The sequence below is a fragment of the Salvia miltiorrhiza genome, chromosome 8 (genome assembly GCF_028751815.1).
Source record: "Salvia miltiorrhiza cultivar Shanhuang (shh) chromosome 8, IMPLAD_Smil_shh, whole genome shotgun sequence".
NCBI classification, from domain to species: Eukaryota; Viridiplantae; Streptophyta; class Magnoliopsida; order Lamiales; family Lamiaceae; genus Salvia; species Salvia miltiorrhiza.
Window position 1 is genome coordinate 4,909,092 of NC_080394.1, and position 24,749 is coordinate 4,933,840.

Below are 24,749 nucleotides of genomic sequence, written 5' to 3' on the forward strand. Positions count from 1 at the left end.
CCTCAAAAAAAAAAAGAAGTAATTGATTAAGTAACCGAATAACCGAAATCATTATTAGTTCGGAAATAGTTTTTAGAATTGGGCACATTTTAATTTCAATTATTTCGAAAAATTTGATTTAATTTACAAAAATCGAACCGATTGATAGTCCTAATAAAAATCAGGATTGAGAGAGCATCCATTGTATCCAAAAATATATGTTCTGTTTCATACGAGAGTTAAATTTGTGCAATAAAAATGACTTTTAACACAAAAGAGAACTAAAACTTGCCCTATGTGATTATTGCAAATTGAGCTAAAGTTGTGAGGTGTGGCCATTCACATTCGATTGCTTTTCTCGAAAGAAAATTGTGTTTAATTTTTTCGTGAATGAAAGAAATATTTTTATTTGGAATCGCTTAAAATTCACCATCAATATACGATTGTTGGATTTGATGGATTAAATAATTAGGAAAATTTTGAATTTGTGTGACCATAGATGATGTGTTGAATTTGTGTGACCATTCTACAGCTGCCATGTGCTGACCCAAATCCGCCACCATTTTCAGCTGCCGCCGCCCTCGCGTCGCGCCTCCCTAGACTCTTTCCACCCTCCTACACTCATGGAGATTCTTCTCTTAAACCCATGAAATAAAACCCCAATTAAATTCTCTCGCATTCTCCAGATCATCATCATCAATCATGCCGTGGTTCAGAAATTTCATCCAGCTAGTGAGGCAATCGCCGCCGCAGCGGAGACCGGCGGCGCTGCTCGCCCACCCCCCGCCGTCGCTGACCCAATTGCTGCGGCATTTCAGCGGCGCCGAAATCCAGAGCAACCATCCCGGCTCGCGGCCGACCAAGGGCGACGAGAAGCCGAGAGTGGTGGTTTTGGGGACGGGATGGGCCGGATGCAGGCTGATGAAGGACATAGATACCAACATTTACGATATCGTGTGCATCTCCCCCAGAAATCACATGGTGTTCACGCCTCTCCTCGCGTCCACGTGCGTCGGCACGCTCGAATTCCGCTCCGTCGCGGAGCCGATCGGCCGGATCCAGCCCGCCATTTCCCGGGAGCCCGGCTCTTATTTCTTCCTCGCTAATTGTAAGGGGGTGGATTTTCAGAATCACCAGGTATGCCCTAGCTGAGATTGATTTTTCCGCCTTCTGTTTGTCTTAATTTGTTTTTTGTGATTTTTTGGGATGATTTATGTTAAATTTTGGAAGAAGAATCTTTTTCTGATCCTGTTGGTTAGAGTGTATACCATTTATTGTGTTGATATATATACATATATATGGAGAGATGTTATTTATTTATGAGTAAATGAGAGAGCTTTAATTGCATATACTACTTGTTTGAATCTGCATTGAGAATTGAGATCTAGCAACATACAGTAGAAGAAGAATCTAAACCCAAAATAGGCTATCAAAAGATTATCCATCTATGTTTTCTGGGGTTGAATTGTGATTGAGTGAAAGCAATTGGCATTATGTAGATTGTGGCAGTTCAAGTGATTAGTGAGTGCGGGTAAATATAAAACTGAATCAGTAAAATTTCAGAGCATACATCTTATGTGGATTCTTGGATGTTTCTATGTCGTTCGAGGTTACCATTTTTACTAGGTTTTGCTTATAAATGTGAGAAACGCTGCTAGTTTCATATACGGTGCACAAAAATTTCTCTCTACATACTTTAGAAAGAATTTTACTCTAGTGTCTTAAAATATGTAGTATAATCTGCACCGCATATGTGTGCTGAGTTTCTTGGACCTGCCGATTGAAAAAATTATTTCTGTGATTTCTTCTGGTTGTGGTTAATGGTTATATCAGAATAGCACACCACTTGTTAGTTCAGTTCTAACTTGTAGATGGTAGTTCCATGTCAATTTAATTTTCGGAAGTCATTGTCGAAAAATCTCATCTTGGTTCTAAAACATTGGGCATAACTGATCTAGGTAAAGGTATTGCCAAATGTCATACCAGTTTTTCCACCAAGGTAGGTTGAACCGAACCCTGCAAGTGTTTGTTATATATAAACTTGTCCCATAATTATCTATGGTTGTTCGGGAATCTGAGAGATCCCAACTTTCATGGTAGGTTCACTGCCAGACTGTAACTGAAGGTGTTAATACCTTGGAGCCGTGGAACTTTAAAGTGGCATATGATAAACTAGTAATTGCTTCTGGAGCAGAGGCATCCACATTTGGTATCAAGGGTGCAAAGGAACACGCGACCTTTCTTCGTGAAGTCTATCACGCTCAGGAGATCCGCAGGAAACTGCTGCTAAATCTGATGCTATCAGATGTGCCAGGCATGACATGTCAAGCCTGCTAAATCTTCATTGTACTATATTGGAGTGAAAGAATCTCAAAATTATCATTTAGAGTGTTTGTGTAAACAGGAGTCACTGAGGAAGAGAAACGGAGGCTCCTGCATTGTGTTGTAGTTGGAGGTGGTCCAACGGGAGTTGAATTTAGCGGTGAACTTAGCGACTTCATCCAGAGGGATGTTCATCAAAGATATTCTCACGTGAAGGATTATATTCATGTTACGTTGGTTGAGGTTAGGCCTGCATACTGCTCACCCAGTCTTCTTGCTCGTCTATAAAGGACGGATAAAGTCATTCCTCTCTGTGTGCTTGGAATCGAATTTGTGTCCTGAATCTTGTGTTTCTCTTTCTGCAGGCAAATGAGATATTATCATCCTTCGATGACCGCCTCAGGAAGTATGCAATTAAGCAGTTGACTAAGGTAAGGGAATTATTGTGATGATTAGCATTTAAATTTGAGGTTCTGCATCTATATCTATATAGTATTGATGTATGAATTTCTCAGTCAGGAGTCCGTTTTGTCCGTGGAATAGTGAAGGACGTCCAACCGGAGAAAATAATTCTCAGTGATGGTACCGATATCCCATATGGCATTTTGGTGTGGTCGACGGGGGTTGGTCCTTCGTCATTTGTGAATGGCCTCGAAGTTCCTAAAGCCGGTGGAAGGTATAAGTCATATACTATATTTTGGTCGATACGCTGAGTTGTAAAATTGAATGGTGATGGTGCAGGATTGGGATCGATGAATGGCTACGAGTCCCTAGCGTGGAGGATGTGTTTGCCATAGGGGACTGCAGCGGGTTTCTTGAGAGCACGGGCAAGGATGTTCTTCCAGCGCTGGCCCAGGTGGCGGAGCGACAGGGAAAATATCTGGCGAAAGTGTTGAACCATGTGGGGAAGAGTGGCGGGGGACGCGCTGATGGCGCAACGGGGTTGGATTTGGGGGCCCCTTTCGTGTACAAGCATCTAGGGAGCATGGCGACGATAGGGAGGTACAAGGCGCTGGTGGATCTGAGGCAGAGCAAGGAGGGGAAAGGCGTGTCGATTGCCGGATTCAGCAGCTGGTTCATTTGGCGGTCGGCGTATCTCACTCGGGTTGTAAGCTGGAGGAACAGATTCTATGTGGCTATCAACTGGCTCACCACATTGGTCTTTGGTCGTGATATTAGTCGGATCTGAATTCCCTTCTCAATAAATATGGATTCTCCTCTATAACTTCTTCTATTCTATATATATCAAACACATTCCTCTCTCTCTGTTGTGTGTGTGTGTGAGTTGGAATGTGGGTGCAGGTGGTGGTGTTGCTGGTGCAGGAGGTGAAGATAGTTGATGTTAGAGGTAAATATGCATACTTAATTTCTACTAGTTAAGGGTATTTAATAGCTAAAGAGATTTGTACTTCCAACTCTAAGGGTGTGTTTACTTTGATGGAAAATGAGAGAAAAATCATATTTTCACACACTTTCTCGGACAGTTCATTTTCTCTCCAATGTTGGATAATATTATCCTATGGTAGGGATGTGAAAATATTATCCAATATTTTGTCATTTTTCATCTCTAGTAAACATATGATAAAATAAAGAGAAAATGATAATATTTTTCATATTTTCTTATTCATCATTTTCAATGAAAATTTTACAATAAAAAAAAGTAAACGCACCTTAAGACACTATCTTTCAATTTTCATGTTTTTATTAATTTTTTAACTTTAAGATAAGGGTGGAATAGAAAGTTTAGCATAATGTTACTCTAAAACATATGATAAAATAGAAATGAGTTGATTTATGCGTGAGAAACTGAAAAAGTCTGATCACCAAACTATTTCTTTTTAGGACTCATCACCAAACTGAAAAAGGCTGAAGGTGAAAGCAAAGCATGTATAGACGGAGACTCGTTCAAAACAAAACCTAACCTAACCACCCACTGCTTTTATAAGCATGCGATGCCAATGAATGTCATGTTAATATACCCACCCGCCCTCTTCAACTTTCAATCTAGTAAATTATTTATGATAATTTTTTTTAGAATTACAAGATATATCTATTATATAATCAACTAAGTAAGACGTCTGCACTACACAAAGACAAAGGTGAAGAAACTACCGGCACGCAGGCGGAATTACTAAACTACCCGCACACACGTGGGATTGAATCTAAGACATCTCACAATGGAGAGTCTTTGGATGCCTCAATTTTGTCACTTGAGCTATGCCTCATTGGCTATGATAGCATATTAAGATTTACTAAAATATAATGAGTAAAATGTAAAATGTTTCAAGTCAAGGGCAATTTTGGTGTTGTTTTTTCCTGTCTATTTTAAATACTCTAATTCAACTACGTCATGAATGAACATAGTAGCTTTTCGAATTAAATGGCTGTCGAAGGTATGAAGAAAAACAATACTTGAAATAAATTTGTATTTCAAAACGAGTTCCATTTTCCCAATCGAATAGTTCATTTTCATATATAGAACAACATGCATCCTAAAATAATAAAATTATGTTGTTCGAATCCAAACCAAGATGCTAGAGTTACCTTTTTCTATAAAATAGGAAAGAAATAAAAACTTTCAACATTGTTTGCCTTTTTGGCTTCACGCATTCTGCAACCTCTGCCACAAGCAAGTGCTTCTCTTCAAAGATAGACAAAGAGAAAATAAAAGATTTTTTAAGAGTATATATCCTCAATATTCTTATTACATGTATATTCATTAATTATAGTTCAACTTCAACTGTAGATTATTAGTACTATAATAAATCAGTGAAGTTGCATTATTTACCACTAATAAGGAGTATTAGTTAGATAGTCCATACCCTACTTATTAATGTTGTTAGCCTTAACAAAATCGGTTGAATATATTTTTGAAAATGATATTTTAGACAAATCATTAAATAACAAAAAATCGGTCAAATTAAATATTAAGTAAAAACCGATTTTTTTATGAAGGTGTTTAAGACACCTGGTGTCCAAAAATTACTCTCCAATTAATATTATAACTTAAAACATAAAATCATAGGTAGGGGCATCATCGTCATTTCACGGCAACGGCAAACATAAATAAAAAACTGACAAATAATTCTTCGTTACGTTCTTCCAAAAAAAAAAAAAGAAAAAAAAATTCTCAAACATCAACATTGCAATCCATAAGCAGCTGATATTTGATGGCGGATCCAACGGCGGCGATGCCGTTATTTTTGGCGCCAAAGTTGATATAGGCGGGGCAGTTGACATACAGGTGATAACTCCCCGAGATAAACGTCCCAACTTTCCATCTAACCCTGCCGTCAACCCTAACGTGGATCAGCACCGTCCCCGTCAGCTCGTCCTGCCCGAGCGACGCCGCCAGGTACGGCGCCACCGGCACGGCCGCGCCGTACACGAACGGCGACCACACGGTGATGTCCCTGTGGCCCTGGTAGGAGGCCGGCAGCCGCGTCGCCAGCGTGATCTGCTGGCTGTGGTAGGCGGCGTAGACGTCCAGCCTGTCGTAGTAGACGCCGATCCTGCCGTTAGGGTTGCGGGAGGAGAGCGTGATCTGGATGGTGGCGGTGAGGAGGTTCGGGGCGGAGAGGTTGAAGGCGTACACGGTGGCGTCCTGGAGGATGAAATGCGGCTTCGCCGGCCGGAGGATCAGCCACACCAGCAGGATCGCGAAGAGCACGGCGGCGACGAACGCCGCCGCGCTCAGGAAGATGTGGCGGTAGAGCTTCTTCCGGTGGTCGTCGCCGTGGTTGCCGCAGTCCTTGCTCATGTTGTTGTTTAGTTTTTGGTGATGAGATGAATTTGAATGAAGTGAAACTCCCCTTTTCAATGTGTAGATATGATGCCGACGTGTAACGAAAGAGTGTGGTTTTCTATATCTTGAAAACTTTTTCATCTAAGTTGGGATTCTATGCTATTGAGGAACATCTAATTAATGCTCATTTAATTAACACGGAAACTCTCGTGAAACTGATTTTATGGTAAAATCGTCTTCACAATGACATTACTTCAACATACAAATGAAACCGGTTTTATTTGTATGTTAAAGTAGTGTCATTGTGAAGCTGATTTCACCATAAAACCGGTTTCATATGAGACATGTGCTCAATATTTTAATTTATGGTGTTATGCATTAACTAGTTAGAGGATTGAAATTTGATGAACAGAGTTAATTTAATAAAATTGTTTTTGTTGAATAATTTTTGGGATGACATAGTGATGGAGTGAATATTTTTTATGCTAAAAAGTTTTGGGTTCGAATAGAAAAATGCTTATGTAAGATTGAATCTATCAAACTTCATTTCCCAAATATGATGATGTTTTCATGAAAAAAATTAAAAAAATACTCAGTCCGTCCACCAAATGTTGTCCTATGAGAGAGATGCACGTGTTTTTAGAAAAATTGCGTTATTTATTTATTGAGTGGAGAAAGTGTCCCACAAATAAAGAAAGTAGAAAAAGTTAATTAAGTTAGTGAGTGAAAAATAAGGCTAACAGGTTAGCGAGTGAAGAAATAAACCCACAAATTATTACTAAAAATATATTAAGATAATTTTTTGTGGACTTATCCAAATGACAAATTAAGATAATTAAGGGATTATTTGTATTTTTTTGTTTTAAACTTGGAATATTGAAATCATATGTTCAATCAATTAAGTTTAAGTTGACTCTTTTTGGGTGCGAGATTGCAATTGGACTCCAACCATATGACTAAAATAAATTGTCGTCGTCGTCTCAACAAAAACTCTTGAATGCTAAAATCAAATAAGAGACAATAAGATGACAACATATGATAAGGATTTTTTAAAAATAAAAAGTAATGAATGTAGTAGTATAACTTAATTAATCATTTTGCGATAGATCGGCTACGACAGTCGGACACATATTGAAGCCAAATCCTTATGTCGCTAATCCACCGTTATTTATTTTAATTCTTTAAAAAAAAATACTAACTTGTTGAAATACTTACTTTATCTTGGGACACACACATAATAACATATGCCAAAAATTAGATTATCACTACATTTAGAATTCACACAAAAAAAACATGTTAGAAAAATAAAATTTGACAATTTGTTGCCACTATTCCATAACTTGCAGTGAATGAGGCATAGTTCAAACAATAAATCACATTTTTGAATCAACACAATAGAAAATAACTAATCATTATTATTATTATTTTTTAAATGTTCGAATACCTATAAAATATTACTTCATCCGTCTCACTCGAATAGGCTTTACTTCTTTTGAGCATAAAGATAAAAAAATTTACTTTTTATGAAGAAAATGATATGATACACAACAATTATGCATATATTTTTCTACTCAAAATAAAAAGCGAGCCTAATCTAATGAAACGTCCCAAAAAGAAAAACGAGACTATTAGAGTGAGACGGAGGGAGTAATAAAAAGCGGGCTTTAGTAAATCCCGTGAGACCCTAACATCATATGCATTTATAAAAATAACTAGCTAAAAAAATATTCATGACATGTAGTTTTAAAACTTAAATATAAATAATTGAATGTTATATTTAGGGGTGAGCATTCGAGCAGTTCGGGTCAAAATCGAACCGTACCAAAAAAATTGAACACAAACCGCCCATAAAATTTGAAACTAAACCAAACCGTAGATGACGGAAACCGAGCCAAAACGAACCGTAAATTTTGGGTTCGATTTGATTCGGTTTGACATAAACTGTTTATTATTTATTTATTTAAAAATATATATTTAATAATAAATGATACAATTATAATCTAATATGTGTAAAGTACTAAAATGTAAAATACTAAAACATGAATTTAATTTTTTATTATTTAATAATTATTTATTTAAAGTGTGCAGTGGAATATTTATATTCCACCACACTTTTTCTTTGTTCAAATAAGAAAAATGATCTCAAGAAATTCTAACTAAAAAATAAGGCAAATTAGAAAAAGGAAAAAAAAAGGCAAATAAACAAAGAAAACAAATAAATCAATTAAAAAAAATAGCAAAATGAAATAGGGTTCTTATGAATGTATATTGTGGTCATCTAGGGTATGCCGTTTCTTCCGTAGCACGAATATTACCTTTCTTCTTCGTTGAAATATCTGCACCTTTTCTTTCTTTTAGCTTTTGTTTATCACAACGGAATTTCGTGATTTTTGATCCTTCTCTCCATTTGATTTCAACCACCGCTCTTCTCGCGTGCTCACAGCTCATCTCCATTTGATTTCAACCACTGCTCTTCTCGCGTGCTCCCAGCTCATCGGAAAGGTAGATTCAAGACTTCGATTAATCTCTAAAGGCATTAGGTTAGAAATCGAGTCTGGATCGTTTTTTAATGGTTGATTCCACACATTTTAGAATGATTCAACATTTATTACATCAGCAATATGGTTGATATTGCAAAGTATGTTTACCTCCCGTTTAGTCATACTGTCATATTTTAGTTATGCGAAATCATGTTTTCCTCACTGTTCTTTCTCCTTTTGTTTTGTGGAGATGACTTTTCTGAGCTTTTACTGTAAATATTGAAACCTTGCAGTAATCACAAATGCCTAGTTCTCCACGGTAGCTAACTTTGGAATGCTTGATATTCTTCTATAAGAATGTTAAAACAATTCGAATTGTATATAGAAATTGAACTGGTTCATATCAATTGTTTAGCTATAGTTTCGAAGTGACATTTTGTTGTGTCTTAAATTTGTTTGAACTTTTCTCTTTTCAGTTCAGAAATAAATGATTTCATTAACAGTATATGGTATATTCTCTAGTATAATCTTTAAACTATTTTCTGTTTATTCGTGCATTTTGTGAAAGCTTACTATGTATTCATATTTTCATTTGGTGAAGGCATAAAGTAATGAACTCATAAAATATTTTCTATGCTATATGATCTTTGTAACAAAAATAAAAGGTTGGATATTTGTTTGTAAAAGTCATAACTCATTGTAAATCTATATAAAGATTCTACCAGAATGATATTTTGAGTTTTGGGACTGTTTGGGTTGTACATTGGCGGAGTTTCTTTGCTTTTTCATTGAGTTTGTGCTTTTATGGAGCATGCTGTTGCTGAATTCTATTGCCTATAACAAAGAAAGCATGTCTAAAGAACCAACCTAAAAGAAAAACTCAATTATTGAACGTAAGGTAAGCCTACCTCATTTTAGTATGTTGGTGTAGATTTGGAGTTTCCAGTTTGGAACACAGTTGTGGGATTATTTCTATTAAAGCCGCTGAATTGTGGCATGGCTGTGATTTCCCTACATACCCAATGTATAAAAGTTTCAGATTACTGGATGATGAGATATGAGGGAACAAAACATGAAAATTGAACACGTCACAGAATGCATAACAACATAACTGATTTGAACTCTGATCTTAATAGCCTATTCCCCAAATCATTCATAATTGTTTACATCTCATATAATATAATACAAACTATGTACTTGGAGATGAATCAGATCATACTCTTTTAATTTCTGTTTTAGTTACACCCATATAATTTTATTTATTGGATCTTATCAATTTTTGTTCTTATGTAGGTTATTTGGAGTTCATAGATCAATTGGTGGCCGTGTTTTAGTCCTCTAGCCATGGTATATTCCTGGTCCTGACCTGATTTTTATCTCAAGCAACACACAATTTTCTGCATGCCTAGCTTCTATATTACATATTAAAAATGACTCTTCTTGTTTACATTTAATTTTAAATCAAAAGGATCTAAAGGACAGTCTTAAACTCACCAGGATTGGGGAGTTGGCTAATTGATTAATTGTTTACTGTGTTTAAGAACCATTATTATGCTTCACGTTTAACTGTGAAGTTCAGGCTTGACCATTTAAATTTCACATATTATTTCTTGAATATAGTTAAGGAAAATTCTTTTTGATAATTGTCTTGCACTTTTGGTTTACAGCTGTAATTGTGTGTTATGTGCTGTTTCTAGAGCCGCACACTATATAAGTTATCCAGAATTGATTTACAACTTCTATCCAATTGGGCATTGTATTGTGTAATATCGTAGTTGGACTTGGATCACATGCTAAAAAATGCCTTCATGCGCTATAAGATATTGAAATGTATTTATTGCAAATTCATGCCCGTTTTGGTGTTTGCAGGCTGGTAGGCTTATTGCTAACTTGATTGTTATGGGCTCTGGAATAATGATAAGAGCGTTTGCTCAAGCATATCGTCAGGCACTTGCAAGTAAGTCTTTTCTTTATGTTGTTATTCAGTTTTCTATTTTTGGGAGAATGAGATAGTGCTTGCGGAGTAGCTGGTTCTGATTATTACTGCTTGTGCACGAGGTTCCAATTTTCTTGAGGGTCAGAGGCAATGCATTGAATGCATTGGCATTATTTCTGACGCTATTTTTTCATGATTTATTGCAGATGCCTCAAAGACAGGTGCTGCTCAAGAAGCAATGGAAAATATCAAGAGAGGTAGTAAAATGATGACTGATGCTGAGGCAAGGCAAATCCTCGGAGTCACTGAGAATACATCGTGGGAAGAGATTCTGAAGGTTTCTTCTCCTTTCTCTGTTTCCATTTCTTTTTCCTGCTCCTGTAGGTAAAAAGTTGTGTTTGATGTGTGCTAATTGTAAACTAATGAATGTGACTATTTCCCTCAATATTCTCAGAGGTATGACAAGTTGTTCGAGAGGAATACTCAGAGTGGAAGTTTCTATCTCCAATCAAAGGTGGTTAGAGCGAAAGAATGTCTGGAAACTGTTCAGAAACATAAACAGGACCCGAGTTAAAAGCTTTGTCGCCTGCTTCCCGGGAAAATTGCGCCTGGACCATGCTGTAAGAGCACCCATGTGTCCTATAAGCCTATACTGCTAGTTGCCTGATTGATCTCTCGTTTATTTCTTCTTTTTTTGTCCCTCTAATATTTGGAATATGGGATTGCGTTACTTTGATCGTGGTAAATAATCTCACGTGCTATGGTCTTGCCTGTAACGAGCTCGTATTTTACAGAAAATCTGGATAGAAAGAAAGCAGAGAACACTAAATCATATGTCTAGACCAATTGTGTCAAGAAAGAATCATTTTTTTCTTTTTTTGTTTTTGCAGTAGACAGATACAACAAATTAATACACCTTAGTAAAGGTGTTAATGTCAAGACGAATTCCCATGTTTTGATTATTGTTATTGAAGATATTGTGTAGCTAGAGCGGATAGATGGTAGATTTCATGTTTGTTTCGATTCGCTTCTGGATTCTGCTAAACTTCATTTCTACTTTGTGAACTTTTCCTTTACGCAAGCATGCATTTTTCCCCATAAAGTTTACCTTTTCCTCAACGATCAACTTCATTGTTCTAAATTGACATGAATTCTTTTATTGTCTTAAATGCTAATTGAAAATTGCAATATACAAATATAGTGCATCATTTATACACATTGTTTTAGAAAATTGCATGTTGAAAGTAATTACCTGTGTCGATTTAAAAAATATATGGCTTCTTGCAACTTCCAAGGGAAGTAAATATCAAGATGATGATATCAAATACACTTCTCATTTTTCCTCAATTACGTTTCAAAGTTTCTCTATCTGTAGAGAGAGAAAAGATGGCTTCAAAGGAGCACAAGCAAAGAATCAAAATGGGAAGAAAAAGATAATCAAGAATCTAAATTATCCTACACAATTTCCACCACCCACAATAGAAGTCATGCCTGCTTGCTTTTGGATATCATCCAACTATTGGAAAAGTGTAGGATAAAAGTTGAGGATAAATAACACTTAAAAAGATGAATAGATTCTAGCTGGAGGAAGGCCGTATATGACAAGATTGCCACCATAAGATGCATAAGCCACTGTATTTGAAAAGGATTACAATATCAGAGGATGACAACCAGCATTTAGGTTCTAGCCACCACCTGTATTGCAGAAGGATTCCTACTTGAGATATGATAAATCATTGAAAAACTCTATTTTGCCAAGCACCAAAGAAAATGAAGCACTTACCAATTTTAGTGTGCTTTCAAGAGCTGATAAACCTCTAGGTTCTGTGAAGAAGTATCAGAGGTTAAACTGTATCCTAATTGAGGTGGACCCATATTTGAAAGTAACAACGTAATATATCCATAAGCACCTCAAACTTGCACTTCGTTACATATTTTTATGATCCAAGAATAACTAAGTGACAACTTTAAAGTAATCGGTTTCATGCCACTCGAAGATCCTCTAGAAAATGATGATACTCACTTCATCAGGGAATAAAATAACACTTCGAAATGTTATGCCATGGTAGGCTAATTTAATTCTAGCATTAACATCCATTAGTTTTTTTTTTATCACAAACCAAACAAATCGTGCATCCTAGAACACAATAGAAGAGACTCATCCCAACAAAATTCCCTCTCCCTCTCTCATAGTCATAGGATAAGATCTAAATAGACCAAATAACATTCACCATAAAAAGTAAGATAATAATCATACCATTATCATAATATCCTCTTTACTTTATCAAATAAAATCTAACTACAAAACTTGGATGTAAGGCCGATCTTTAATCACAGGGAGATTTCTGTTTCAGGAAAATACAGAGTATATTTGCATTTTACCAAGTAAATGCCAGTTTCACAATGAAATTAACAAGAGAGCTTTGTTTCTGCTCAACAGATTTAGCGTTAGTTTATGCCATGTCTAGGGATGCTTTGACTGAGCAGCCTCATCATTGAAACTTAATCAGAAATAGCAGGAATGTTATGGACTAAACAAAAACTATCCGAAATGATGCATCCTAGCTTTTATATGATATGGTTGAGCCAAAGCACGAATAAACCTAGAGCAGGCATGGCAGTGCAACTATCCCAACTCCCAAGAACCCGAAGCACTAACATTAGCTGCCCATGACCATGAGCCCTAATGCAACTTCTATCATATATGCGATCTAGTACGAATTATGGTTTCCATATATTATCAAATAACCATCTTCTCTTTAGCATACAAAACCGCAGCTTCTCTCTTGCACCACAGTTTTCCTAGCAATTTCAACAGAGACATGCATGTGTACCAATGTATGATTGAAGCATAAGTTATTGGTTGATGCAAGATTCAAGACCTGGAGATACAAACTTTCGTATGACAGCACCGGAGGGAAGTACTGCAATGAAAAACGCACATATAAAACTAATTTCTCACACAACAGAACATTCTATAAATCGAAAATATTCATATCATATCAATGTCCTAAGATTTTTTAGCAGTTTCTCTTCTTACCATAGCCCAAAACCAGGATCCTTAAGATTGCTTCCCCTTCTCTCAAGAAGGAGAATGTAATATAATCCATAAAACTAAAATAAAACCAAGAGCCGTGAATCTAAACTCCATTCCCATTCTTCTAACAGAAAAATATAATCAACCAACAATGAAAAAATCAAGAAGATAGAGAGTTCCAACTATACATGGAACAGGTTTAATCTAAGAAACCAATAGCCTGTATATCAAAATACAGAACCAAATTAGATTCATACCCATTCAACATCAAATAGAAAGGGGAAAAAAGATATCCAACAAATTAAACCTAATTAGCTTTACCAAAGAATTATTAGGTCACCTCAAATCCCGACGCGGCACTGCCTCGGTCCGCCGGTTAACACCCCCGATCTCCCACTAGTCGGCAGTCCAAGAACCAGATCCCCACAGAACACCTTCAGAAACCTCCTTCGAGTCCTCCACGCCTTGGCCTCGAACCTAACCCTAGAAAGCATCCTCAAATTGAAGTTCACATTGCCATTCTTCCCCCTCTCGCCAGTAATCCCATCCACCGCGGCCTTCTCCAGAAAACTCCCCGCCGCCGCGAATCTCGCCGTCAGAGAGGTCTCGTTCTTCGTGCCTTGATAGAAGGGCGCGACGGTGGTCTCGGAGAGGGAATACGATTGGTAGTAAATCGCGGTCTCGATGTGATCGTAGCCGAGCTTCATCTTCTTATTAGGGTTTCTGGCGGTCAGCTTGATCTCGGAGGTGAAGGAGATGAGCGAGTCGTTGCTGAGCGTAAAATTGGAGATAGAGAAGGAGTCGACTCGGAACTCGGGGAGCTGGGGGCGGAGGACGAGCCAGACGATGAAGGTGACGGTGCCGAAGATGACGACGAGGCCGATCACGAAGGCGAAGATGCGGCGGAGGCAGGTGGCGCGGCGCACCGACTCGGCGTCGTACTGGTAGTTCTGCTGCTGGTAGGGGTTGCTCTGGTAGTAGTAGGCGCTGGGGGGAGGAGCCGCCGCGGCGTAAGGGTACGCGGTTCCCGGCGGCGGCGGCGGCGCGGCGGTGGCTGAGTAGCCGTTTGTCTGCGGATTTGGGGCGGGATAGCCTGTCACAGGCCGATTCCGGTCGTCCATTACAGGAATCACGGCGGCGCGTGTTTCTCTCCTAGGTCGGCGGAGAATCAAAAATCGCACCAACTCAGCTTGTTTTTAGTGAGAGAGAGAGAGAGAGGAATTGGGCGTTGAGGCTAACTATGTTAAGACTGTTAACTCTGTAAAGAGATTTGGGTGAAGACGAAAAATATAAAAGGAATATTTTTCTAATCTTTTGCTAATCGCCAATTATTTATTCCGATTCTGAGAGGGACATTCGTAGTAATAACTTTTACTCCCATCTCGTATTTATGTTCCAAAAGAATTTCATTTGGTAAATATATTTCGTTTTATTGCACTATGATTTTCATATTTATTGCACTTTAATTTGGTGTCGAACCAAACAAAAGAAATTAAAGAATCAACTCCCAAATTGCCAAAACACATTGCCGCATCCTAAAGTAAAGATGCAATTAAAGCTGATTTTGATGCAATTTAAGGACTGATATCGACTCATCATGTAATTCACCTATCTATCTTTTTAATCGAATTTACTTTAGATGCAATTAAAGCTGACTATTATTTTTTTATTTTGATACCTTAGTAAATCATTATTGGAATAATTCAATTTACAAATTCGATTACGATTTAAAATTACATTTCTTAATTTTCTTTTCTCAACATCTCTCTCTCTCTCTCTCTCTCTCTCTCTCTCTCTCTCTCTCTCTCTCTCTCTCTTCACACTAATTGTATGACTCGGATTTTTTGTCGTGATTAATTGTAATGGGGGGTTTTCCTAAGTCGGTTGACCTATATTATATTATTTCCTATATACAAATGTCTTTCCGATTTCAAATATCTAATTAATGAGCAAAGTTGTTAAATATTAGTAGATGATTAAGAGGTCAAAACCAATATTTTCTTCTTCTTTTCTTATTCGTTTCTTGATTGCAACCAAGTGTAAATTGGCTTTTCCCTTTTGACTTACATGTCTTAGACGTCTTAATTGTATTGTAGTATTTTTTATTCACAGTATATTTCATTGTTATTTCTAGGACTCAATTATATTTATTACTATCATTTTGTATTTTCCCATTCATCTACCAAAATATCTTATCCGAGTGTGTAGATATTTCATGCATTAACACAAAAAGGAAAAGCATATACAAATTCAAAAGTGATATATAGTGTATTTCGATTTCCTAATGAAGAATCTATTAAAAGTACTATAAAGATGAGAATCTATAAATAGGTTAATTTCCGAAATTGGGAGCTAATTACAATTAGGTTACCGCTACCTAAAAAAAGAGCATTAATCAATTTAATAAGCTCAATGAGGTTTAGCCTTTCTGGACTTAATGGACTCAATTAGTAAATCTAGCTAGATTTAGCTACCAGAATAGGGTTAATTGCAAATAAAATAATCATCAATACCCTAATTTGCAATCATGAGTCATACAACCTATTAATTTGTTGCAATTGTTATCGTAAATGTTACTGTATACTCATTACTCCAACGATACTTTTATTTAATAAATGTTTAATCTTATTTGTTCACAATGACAAAATGTGTATATATATATATTTAGGTTTTATTTTAGAATCAACAATTGCATTCGTATTAAAAAATGAGTGCATAAATTAACTTTTTTCTTGAATTTATAAATTATGGTAGTATAATTTTTTTTATTTGTTCTGCCTGGTCTGGCTTGGTCCGGGCCTCAACTAAGCTTACCGGGCTGGGCTTGGGCCGATGACGTCAACCTCTATATATAGCAACTTTCCTTTTCTAATTCCAGCATATTCTGCATTGGTTATTTTTAGGGAAAAAAGAAAAGAAAGAAAAGATAATGCATGTGAAGCCTAATTTAGGATTACTTTGTGTACGCACTATGCTATCATTTTGGGTTAAGTTTATTTCTACCTATAATATCATTACTTATTTTAATTTTTAAGAATAGTTTAGTAATTATATATACGTATGGGGTTGGGCTAGAATAAAAACACTTTTAAGTGTATAAAATATAAACGTTTCTTAATGTACGAATTTTATGTAGAACATGTATGAATTTATCCAACAGAGTTACGAATTGCGAAAAATAAATTTTTGTTACCTTTGAGATTCGAACTCAGGACCACGAATTCATCCAACAGGGTTACGAATCAACCGTAGATCTTGATGATCTAAGAGCTGAAAATCATTTATATTTTATACACTTAAGAGTATTTTTATTATAGCCCCACCTTATATGTATATATATAAAAAGAGAAATGTTTCGTTGAGAATGATAAATGTGTTGAGAATTGAGAATACTTCTTAACTCTGGCAAACAAGACAATAATTTAGATGAATAAGTCAATAATTTTTATAAACAAACATTTTGGTATGGATTCGAATCCCGGAGGAAGCGTGATTTTCACCATATTTAAATATATACATATGTTCATCAGTTTTATTAGTTTATTCAAAGAATTAATTGATTTATTTATTATTCTCAGTTCTCAATACATTTAGCATTCTCAATAGAACCGCACCCTATATATAAGAGAAGAATCTCTTTTATCTAAAATTCTTCAAAATTATAATAATATTCATCTATTATACAAATATTTATTACTTAAATTCAAGATCTTAAAAATGAGGCTAGTGGTTAAAACATAAACAACAGGAACAAGATTCAGCCCTACACGCTTTACTGCTGCCAAACTCATTATTTCTGCTCAAACAACAGATTTCTGTTAAACTTGACATCCAAAGATTTCAGACATCTCTACTAATCCTTTCCTTTTAAAAAGAGAAGATGGGTATTAATCAAATCTTGATTTGGTCCAAAATAACAGAATATAATGGGATAAATAGCATCCAACCGAATCCCATACACCATTGAAGCAGAAGCTTCTATAAATTGGAGCTCAACATATCCCAAGAATCTCACACAGATCAATTCCTGTTTTTACAAAGCATTTGCAAGGATAAGATGAAAAAAATATTGAGTTGCAACATTATATACAATATGCATTGCATTGCATTGACAATAATATAAAACAAAGAACCAATAGAACAGTAAAATGGCAAAGGTTTTAGGCTGTCACGAGAAATGCACCGAACTATATACGGAAACCTCAACTAATGAGCAAGAAGAGAAAGAATAGATATACCGGCATTTACAGATTGCGTCCGCCCTCTTCCAGCATCATCCCTTTGAGACTTTTAGCCAGCCAGATTGCTGTATCCCTCGGAGAAACCTTCTCCCTTCCGAAAGGTTTCAGGACGACTGTGAGTTCTTCTAGCCGGTTCTGCTGAAGCAAGTCAGCAGACAGTTCTAGCAGTCCTTCGAGTGCCTCTGCTCTTTGCCTGAAGGAATTAACATCTAAAGTTTCCTTCACCGGTGGTGCTTCTTCCCGAGCTGAAGGGGGGTTCGTTTTTGCTGGTTCAGATTCAGATTCAGAAGGATCCAACTTTGCAACCACGGGGTCAGCAGTTGTAGTTGTCACATCTATTTCTTTGGTGACAGGGTTTTCAAAGAGATTTGAAGTAGGAGTTACATTCAGAGAGCAAGTAGATTTCGAAGTCGGAGTTTCAGAGGCTGTGGATGGTTGTGGAGCTGATGAAGAAGCTGGATCTTTTAAACCAACCTCATCTCCAGCCACATCTATTGTTTTTCCAGCATCCGAATCTTGCTTCGTGTTTTGTGCCACAGGATGCTCAATCACAGCTTGGATGCTGCTGTGAAATACCACGTGTGTCACATCATTCGGAGCTGGTGGGGTATTGGTAAAAACCGGCATATCATTAGCTGCATTTTGCTCCAGAAATCCTGTGTCTGGCAACAAACTCTTCTGGTTCGGTGAAATGGAAGGGACAGCAGAAGAGGTGCACTCAGAAGAAACGAGTTTCTTGATCATGAACTCGTCATCAACGCTTGATGGTGAGGTGAGGTCCGACTTGGTCACAGGATCAGGCCTGCTGATGGTTGCAGCATCTTCTCCACCCATAGGTGTATCTTCAGCGATGCAAAACGAGATCTCCATATTGGTAGTAGAGCTCCTTCTCTCAACACAATTAGCATTGTTGACATTCATAAGTTTATCATCCGACCGTTCTTGTAGTTTTCCAGAAGAGCATACTGTGGATGCATAGTTACTCCCACGACATCCAGGCGATAAATTTTCTACTCCTTCAGATTGTGATGAGGAACGGGTGGAACAGCTGGGTCTGGACTCGTTTATTTCAACTTCAACGGCATGCTGTATTCTAGTTTGGCAGTTAGCCTCATGATGCTCCCTGAAGCAATTTCCTATCCTTTCTGGGGGAAAATGAGAGTCAATAATTTCATATACGGTAGCTTGCTCAGGGCTGTGAAGTAACTCTTCTGGTGAGCTAATAAACGGAGTCGATGCATCATCAGAGAGCTCGAAACCTTGGATAGATACTGAAGAAGATGCCGAGTTGCTGCTCTCCGTTTGCATTCTCCTAGAACCTGCAGCTAAAGATCTTCTCGAGTGCTGCATGTTTTCCCTTGAAATATGTGAAGCGCAGCCATAAGGAACTGCTTTTGTGATTTCAGGATCTTGAACATCATTAGGACTACTCTTCGTGTTATCATTTAGGCAATTGGGAACGTCACGTGCTGCTGGCCGGGTGCGTACAGGAAATGATGGCCTTCTAGACAGGGTAGGAGGTGTTTTCTGTCTCGTCCTCGTTGAAAATCCTTCTTCAGCAATGGGCTTTACAAGACCAGAGGGAGGGATACCTTCATGTCTAGCCTTCGTCTTCGGAGGGGTTTCCGCAACAGGTAACTACAGAGGTCGGTCAATAAGAATATAAACCCAGCCTATACCAGTTTCAGTCGAGGGGAGGGGGAGAAGGAAAAATAAAAAAGGAACAAAAAACCTTTTATTACCTGATGCTTCAAGGAAGGTGTTCCCTGTACTCGTTTATTGGAATCAGCATTCATCTTTGCCAGTGTTTCTGTACTACCCTTAGGGCCATAATTAACAAGATTTGGTTGTTTTGCGATTCTTGGTGATGCTTCGATAATCATTCTCTGGTTGCTAGCACTGCTTGGCTTTGCATGGTGGCTTCTAAGTGGAGAACTATTTTCTCTGTTTTTTCCTTCCTTGAGAGCTATCATAATATTTTTAATTGTTTTAGGCTGCTTCATTTCATTGCTATTTCTCTGTTCCTCATGCAGTGGCTTGCCGACATCATGTTCCTTGGTATCTACGGGCAACGAGTCCATAACCTGTGGGCCCTCTGTCTTCGAAAGCAGACAGCAATCAACGTCTTCATCAACTGAAGCCATCTCCACTTCGGGGGCCTTATGGCCACGGTTCACTATGTTCTTCTCGCTTGAGACTAAGCTGTCTCTGTCACTGCATGAACTGCTGCTACTTTGGCTCTCAGCCATGTTCTTTCGACTTACACGACCAGTGGAAGGAGGTTTCTCCGGCGTAATGGCAGCAATCGGTTTATAGGATGGGCGGTATTGATCTACGTAAGGCTGCAGATATGGGTGCCTCAGTAGTTCTGATGCCTGACAAAATATCCAAAATCAGGTTATACGAAGGCCTTGTTTACAAATAGGAACGAATATAAAGAAACATAGAGGAGGTTCTCACACTTGACCGATGTTCCGGGTTTTTTCTTAGCATGCTCTTGATTAGCGTTTTCCTGTTAAATAAAGCACCATTCGAGTTATGATTCTATACTTTCTTTATCCTTGAATTGCATAAAAGGACTAAGGGAAGGCTATATTTCTTTTCCACGAAAAAATGTATAAAAGATCACCACAGAGCATTAAGTAACTCAAAGATAGGCGGAATGAATCTCTAATCAAACAATATAAATGAGAATAATCAAAGATATTATATCACGGAAAAAGGAAAAAAAAAAGGACCAACAAAGAACAAATATGCTTACAAGGATGGGGAGTAGCAAGGAGGCAATGGGCCAATCGATGATCGATTAATCTTGCTTATTAGTCCAGCCATATCCTGAGACGTGAATGCATATATTTATAATAAAGATGAGCCCAGAGAAAATATATGTTATGTATCTGAAAACAGAAAAAGTAATGTCTATTATAGTCAGGAGCATTAGGTCGTCAACGACTCAACACACTTTTAGGCATACAAATATGATTTTAAACATTTTTCAAAGGAATAGAAAACATAGGGAAGCTGAACAAATGAGGACTAGAAATCTTACAAAAGCCTTGAAAGCGGGGCGATGAGCAGCCATTTCATACATACAGCAACCTAATCGACAAATGAAACGTTACAAAATGGCAAGCCTTATTCAGTGGGAATTAGAGTTAAGAGAAATTGACCATTAACATACCAAGAGACCAAATGTCAGACTTAAATCCATACGGAATGTCAGCCAGAAGTTCAGGACACATGTAATTGGGAGTTCCAACTACCTGAGCAAAACATAAGAAAAAAACAGCTCGATTTCAGTAAAGTAGTACTAGAATTTGTTGCGTAGAAAAACAGATTAAAAGTATGCTATTGCCTGCTATGCTACATGAAATGCATTATGGCATTCGTTGCTTTAGGATAATAAGCTAGTATGTACGATCTTAACAACCTTGAGCAGATTTTATAAGATCTAAGAATCTTGAACGGAAAAGATTCCAGCATGCAATTTCAGTTACGAAACTGTGTCTGTTCGTTCTTCTCCCGTAGAATTAGCTTAAATCATTATCCAGTAGTCTTAGCACTGTTTAAGGCATTTATGCAGCAAAGACCTATGATGCATTTACTTATGAATTGTGTAGTGAATGACCTGTTGAAACTTTACCATTACTCTAAGCCTGCTACACACTCTCTGTAAATTTATGATTTCAAGAATTGTTCATATTCCATCGTAAATTCCATGAAATGTTCTATAATGGTAACCTTCTACATATAATATAATACTTTCTTTTTTGACAGGGGTATTCTACAGCAGCAGCCTCATAATATGAAAGAAACAATTATGTCTCAATTTTTTAAGTAAAACTCAATTTCTCCTCTAAATAGAATCAAGTTGATAAAATATTATCCTCCAGGATTCCGACAAAATAACCAAGGGAAAACAACCAATACGTAGCATTTGATAATTCCGCAAGTATAATTAATTTTACCAAGGAAGAGATAGAAACATATGCAATACTAAACACATACTGAAGAAGCCAAGTCATCTGCCTTCAAAGTTTTAGCAAGCCCAAAATCACCTGCTCAAAAGGAAAGTTCAAAGACAATCATTTTTCTGAACATGCATTCAGTTAGTACGGTTCTGAAATTCAGCAATACAAAATCATCTCCTAAGCTTACTGCGGAATTTCATTTTCTTTTTCAGAAACAAAAGGCCAATGCTAAGAAGGAGAAATTCTGATTTATGTATTTCTCCTTTTCTATTAAGCATCATATTTTAAGGTAGTTGATATCTTTTTCTTGATTTTAGTATGACGTTGATTTATTTTCCACGATATAAGGTGAGTAGGTCTTTCTTCTCCTACATATTGTACAATACAATGATCGTCACTTTCATTTCACAGAGCCAAGACACAAGAAGAAAATTCAATAAATTCTTTAAACAATGTATAATATAGCAATCACTACTCCAACCATCTGCCGTTTTAAAGTAACCTCTAGTTCAGAGGAGTGTAGAATTTCAAATTCATTCTCAAAATCAGAAAAACCTTTGTTAAAAGACGGGGATTAAGAATGTGTGTTTTTCATTTTCTATCAGCATCATGTTAGAGAGCTTCTGTTACCATTTTTATGTTAAGAGAATGATTTATTTCCCTTTATTATAGGCGAGTGATTTTTTTTCAGTATCAGATCAGAATCTTTAGTAAGATAATAGAATCTGGTTCCTTTCTTCACTTACCTAAACGAACACCTTGATCTTTGGTAAGAAAGATGTTTGAGCACTGCAACAAAGTGCTAAGGAGATCAGTCCCCCAGAATCCCATAGGACTATTAAAGGAACATAATAAAGAATCAAGTCAGCGATGCTTACTTTGAGATCACGATGCAGAACATAGTTGGAGTGCAGATACTCAACAGCCAATAATAGTTGAGCAAACCACTTCAACAGTTTCTACAGAGAACCATGATTAAACAGAAAAGCATATTTATCAAATTCGTAATATATATCAGAAAAGGCTAATACATCTGAAAGGTAGGAACTCAAACCTCCTCCGGGAAATACTGGCCATTAGCTTTTTTCATCATCTCAGCCCTGTTACAGTTCAATCATCAAAATCTTATGTCGAAAATGCGCTTATAAATATAGAAATGTATTTAGCTGCCCAGTTAGAATTGCATCATAACAACACTTACATGTCACCACCCTCACAGTAGCCAGTAACAATGCAGACATAACAACCCTGTTTTATTTTTGGAGAACATATAGTTCAGTGAGAAAAACTTATATAATGAAAGTTTACCAAAACCAAAGTTAGTCCTGGAATTTATATTCGAGACTAGAAATTAGAAGCTTCAATGAGAATCACCTTCTCTACCCAAGCTTCCTTGAACTCAACAATGTATGGATGTTGTATCCGTGCAATTAAAGCCATCTGCATATTTTTAATAGCCAGAAAACACCTATATCAGTTCCTAGTAAAGCACGGGTACACATCAACCAAAAAAATGCGTGATTATAGCACATGTCAGACGACAAAATTCGCGATGAATTCCAGTCAGATGGTTGAGTGATATTGGACTGAGGTAATCGACAACAATGCCTTATTGCATAAACTTCACTTCTTTTACAAAGTAACCAATCAAACAGATAGTGAAACTACTCGGAATATTTTCAAATTCTTTTCCAAAATTGCATAAATAAGTACTAAATTTGCAAGCAAATTTTCAAGCAATGACCGGAAAGCAATGACCAAACAAAGAAAGTATAGATAGCATTAACTAAATCGATCTGAATAAGTCAAATGAAGTCCAATAGAATTCAAGAGAAAAAAAACAGTTTCACCTCTTGATGAGCTGATCTCCGGCAACGCTCCGTTTGCCGAGCTAACCGAATCTTCTTGAGCACATACCTATGTGACATTTCCAAAATCAGAAAAAAGCACATACAAGAATCATAGATTTTTTCCATAATCTGAAAATCAGCATTAGATTGTCTCGTTTCGAACTCGTACTTTTTCCTTTCCAATTTGTGATTGACTAAAATGGCAGCACCAAAAGCTCCGCGGCCAATCTGCTCCATGAGCTCATACTGATCCATTTTTGATTCCATCTTCACCAATCTCGAAGCCCCAAAACCTCTCTCTCTCTCTCTAAATTCCTGATTTTCTAGACTGATGCCCCCAGAAAGCGCATTTACCGAATCTCACCGAATCATCGAATCCTCAAACATAGAGGAATCTCCGTCGCTCAAGTCAAACTTGTGCTTATAAAGCAAACACATGTTACACGATGATGCAATGACATTAACCTAATTTTTGGATCTTCTGCCGCTTCTCCTGCCCATGAGCATATCAATCCCAACGAACGCACACATTATTAAACTCCGCAAACAGCAAATACATACACGATAATGAGCACCAAGTACTTGGAGCTGAAGCAATAAATGAAATTTAACCAATTTGGCCTTCTGGGCAATCCAAAAATTGGAGCTTTTTTAATGGGTATTAACCAAAGAAAGCTGGAGTTTTCTGTGTTTTTTTTTCTTTTGTTCTCTCTCTCTCTCTCTGTCGGGATTATTTTTAAGTATTTTCTTGATCTGTTTACTGTTAAAAAGAGATTAGCAGTTTTAAATTAAGTGATTAATGACATGGTTTAACAGTTAATCGTAGTTAGGTTGGGGTGGGTTGGTGTTGCAATAACTTACAACTAATATTCTCAAAAAAAAACTTACAACTAATATTTGTCTAGATTAGTCCAAAATGATTAAGGGAGAAAGTTATTCACTACGACAGGCCTACCCTATCCTCTGTGAGCTGTCAATCAGATGAAAAGGATTTTTTACCGAAACAAAGAGAATGTTTTGCCAAAGTTTTTATATAACAGCAGCTTTTGGCTTCCAAAAATGAAAATTGATGGATCTTCATTATTCATTACATTTCTCTTGTTATACTCTCTCCGTCCCACGAAGCAGGACACAATTTCTTTTTTGGTATGTCCCACGAAGCATGACACGTTTTTAAAAATGACAAAA

General features: G+C 37.0%; 5 protein-coding genes across 8 annotated transcripts; 2 read left to right on the top strand and 3 right to left on the bottom strand.

Moving 5' to 3' along the window:
* Positions 1 to 467: 467 nt before the first annotated feature.
* On the top strand, positions 468 to 3,563 carry LOC131000237 (internal alternative NAD(P)H-ubiquinone oxidoreductase A1, mitochondrial-like). Its single transcript, XM_057926033.1, has 6 exons — positions 468 to 1,116; positions 2,080 to 2,293; positions 2,384 to 2,544; positions 2,667 to 2,732; positions 2,817 to 2,977; positions 3,043 to 3,563. The coding sequence occupies exons 1-6, from the start codon at positions 682 to 684 to the stop codon at positions 3,488 to 3,490; spliced, it is 1,485 nt and encodes a 494-aa protein (XP_057782016.1). The 5' UTR covers positions 468 to 681; the 3' UTR covers positions 3,491 to 3,563.
* Positions 3,564 to 5,378: 1,815 nt separating this feature from the next.
* On the bottom strand, positions 5,379 to 6,236 carry LOC131000239 (NDR1/HIN1-like protein 1). Its single transcript, XM_057926037.1, has one exon. The coding sequence runs from the start codon at positions 6,185 to 6,187 to the stop codon at positions 5,432 to 5,434; it is 756 nt and encodes a 251-aa protein (XP_057782020.1). The 5' UTR covers positions 6,188 to 6,236; the 3' UTR covers positions 5,379 to 5,431.
* Positions 6,237 to 8,293: 2,057 nt separating this feature from the next.
* On the top strand, positions 8,294 to 11,435 carry LOC131000241 (mitochondrial import inner membrane translocase subunit PAM16 like 2-like). 2 transcript variants are annotated; one of them, XM_057926040.1, is made up of 5 exons: positions 8,294 to 8,586; positions 9,820 to 9,873; positions 10,396 to 10,483; positions 10,669 to 10,799; positions 10,917 to 11,435. In XM_057926040.1, exons 2-5 carry the CDS (start codon positions 9,871 to 9,873, stop codon positions 11,034 to 11,036), a joined length of 342 nt encoding a protein of 113 aa, XP_057782023.1. In that variant the 5' UTR covers positions 8,294 to 8,586; positions 9,820 to 9,870; the 3' UTR covers positions 11,037 to 11,435. The 2 variants fall into 2 exon arrangements, with proteins under 2 accessions (XP_057782023.1, XP_057782022.1); XM_057926039.1 differs by having other exon boundaries at positions 8,300 to 8,548.
* A 342-nt stretch (positions 11,436 to 11,777) lies between these two features.
* Positions 11,778 to 14,854, bottom strand: LOC131000238 (NDR1/HIN1-like protein 10). 3 transcript variants are annotated; one of them, XR_009093691.1, is made up of 4 exons: positions 13,840 to 14,773; positions 13,345 to 13,386; positions 12,246 to 12,286; positions 11,778 to 12,157 (listed from the first exon to the last, which is right to left on the bottom strand). XR_009093691.1 is itself a non-coding variant. In XM_057926035.1 (3 exons), the coding sequence occupies exon 1, from the start codon at positions 14,618 to 14,620 to the stop codon at positions 13,841 to 13,843; it is 780 nt and encodes a 259-aa protein (XP_057782018.1). In that variant the 5' UTR covers positions 14,621 to 14,854; the 3' UTR covers positions 11,778 to 12,157; positions 12,246 to 12,286; position 13,840. The 3 variants fall into 3 exon arrangements, 2 of the variants coding, with proteins under 2 accessions (XP_057782018.1, XP_057782019.1); XM_057926035.1 differs by lacking the exon at positions 13,345 to 13,386 and having other exon boundaries at positions 13,840 to 14,854; XM_057926036.1 differs by lacking the exons at positions 11,778 to 12,157; positions 12,246 to 12,286 and having other exon boundaries at positions 12,885 to 13,386.
* Positions 14,855 to 17,475: 2,621 nt separating this feature from the next.
* LOC131000242 (serine/threonine-protein kinase Nek5-like) lies at positions 17,476 to 24,315 on the bottom strand. Its single transcript, XM_057926041.1, has 14 exons — positions 23,731 to 24,315; positions 23,562 to 23,628; positions 23,086 to 23,151; positions 22,913 to 22,959; positions 22,766 to 22,811; positions 22,590 to 22,670; positions 22,458 to 22,500; positions 21,749 to 21,798; positions 20,922 to 21,003; positions 20,790 to 20,839; positions 20,502 to 20,575; positions 20,201 to 20,252; positions 19,483 to 20,115; positions 17,476 to 19,378 (listed from the first exon to the last, which is right to left on the bottom strand). The coding sequence occupies exons 1-14, from the start codon at positions 23,826 to 23,828 to the stop codon at positions 17,744 to 17,746; spliced, it is 3,024 nt and encodes a 1,007-aa protein (XP_057782024.1). The 5' UTR covers positions 23,829 to 24,315; the 3' UTR covers positions 17,476 to 17,743.
* Positions 24,316 to 24,749: the final 434 nt, after the last annotated feature.

Coding starts and splice junctions, on each gene's coding strand:
- LOC131000239 (XM_057926037.1), bottom strand. CDS start 6,187: ATGAAAAAGTTTTCAAGATATAGAAAACCACACTCTTTCGTTACACGT.
- LOC131000238 (XM_057926035.1), bottom strand. CDS start 14,620: ATGGACGACCGGAATCGGCCTGTGACAGGCTATCCCGCCCCAAATCCG.
- LOC131000237 (XM_057926033.1), top strand. CDS start 682: ATGCCGTGGTTCAGAAATTTCATCCAGCTAGTGAGGCAATCGCCGCCG. Junction 2,294..2,383: donor GATGCTATCAGATGTGCCAG/GCATGACATGTC, acceptor TTGTGTAAACAG/GAGTCACTGAGGAAGAGAAA. Junction 2,978..3,042: donor GTTCCTAAAGCCGGTGGAAG/GTATAAGTCATA, acceptor GTGATGGTGCAG/GATTGGGATCGATGAATGGC.
- LOC131000242 (XM_057926041.1), bottom strand. CDS start 23,828: ATGGAATCAAAAATGGATCAGTATGAGCTCATGGAGCAGATTGGCCGC. Junction 23,152..23,561: donor GGAGATCAGCTCATCAAGAG/GTGAAACTGTTT, acceptor AAAAATATGCAG/ATGGCTTTAATTGCACGGAT. Junction 20,253..20,501: donor CCTTGCTACTCCCCATCCTT/GTAAGCATATTT, acceptor TTTATTTAACAG/GAAAACGCTAATCAAGAGCA.
- LOC131000241 (XM_057926040.1), top strand. Junction 10,484..10,668: donor ATATCGTCAGGCACTTGCAA/GTAAGTCTTTTC, acceptor GATTTATTGCAG/ATGCCTCAAAGACAGGTGCT. Junction 10,800..10,916: donor CGTGGGAAGAGATTCTGAAG/GTTTCTTCTCCT, acceptor CAATATTCTCAG/AGGTATGACAAGTTGTTCGA.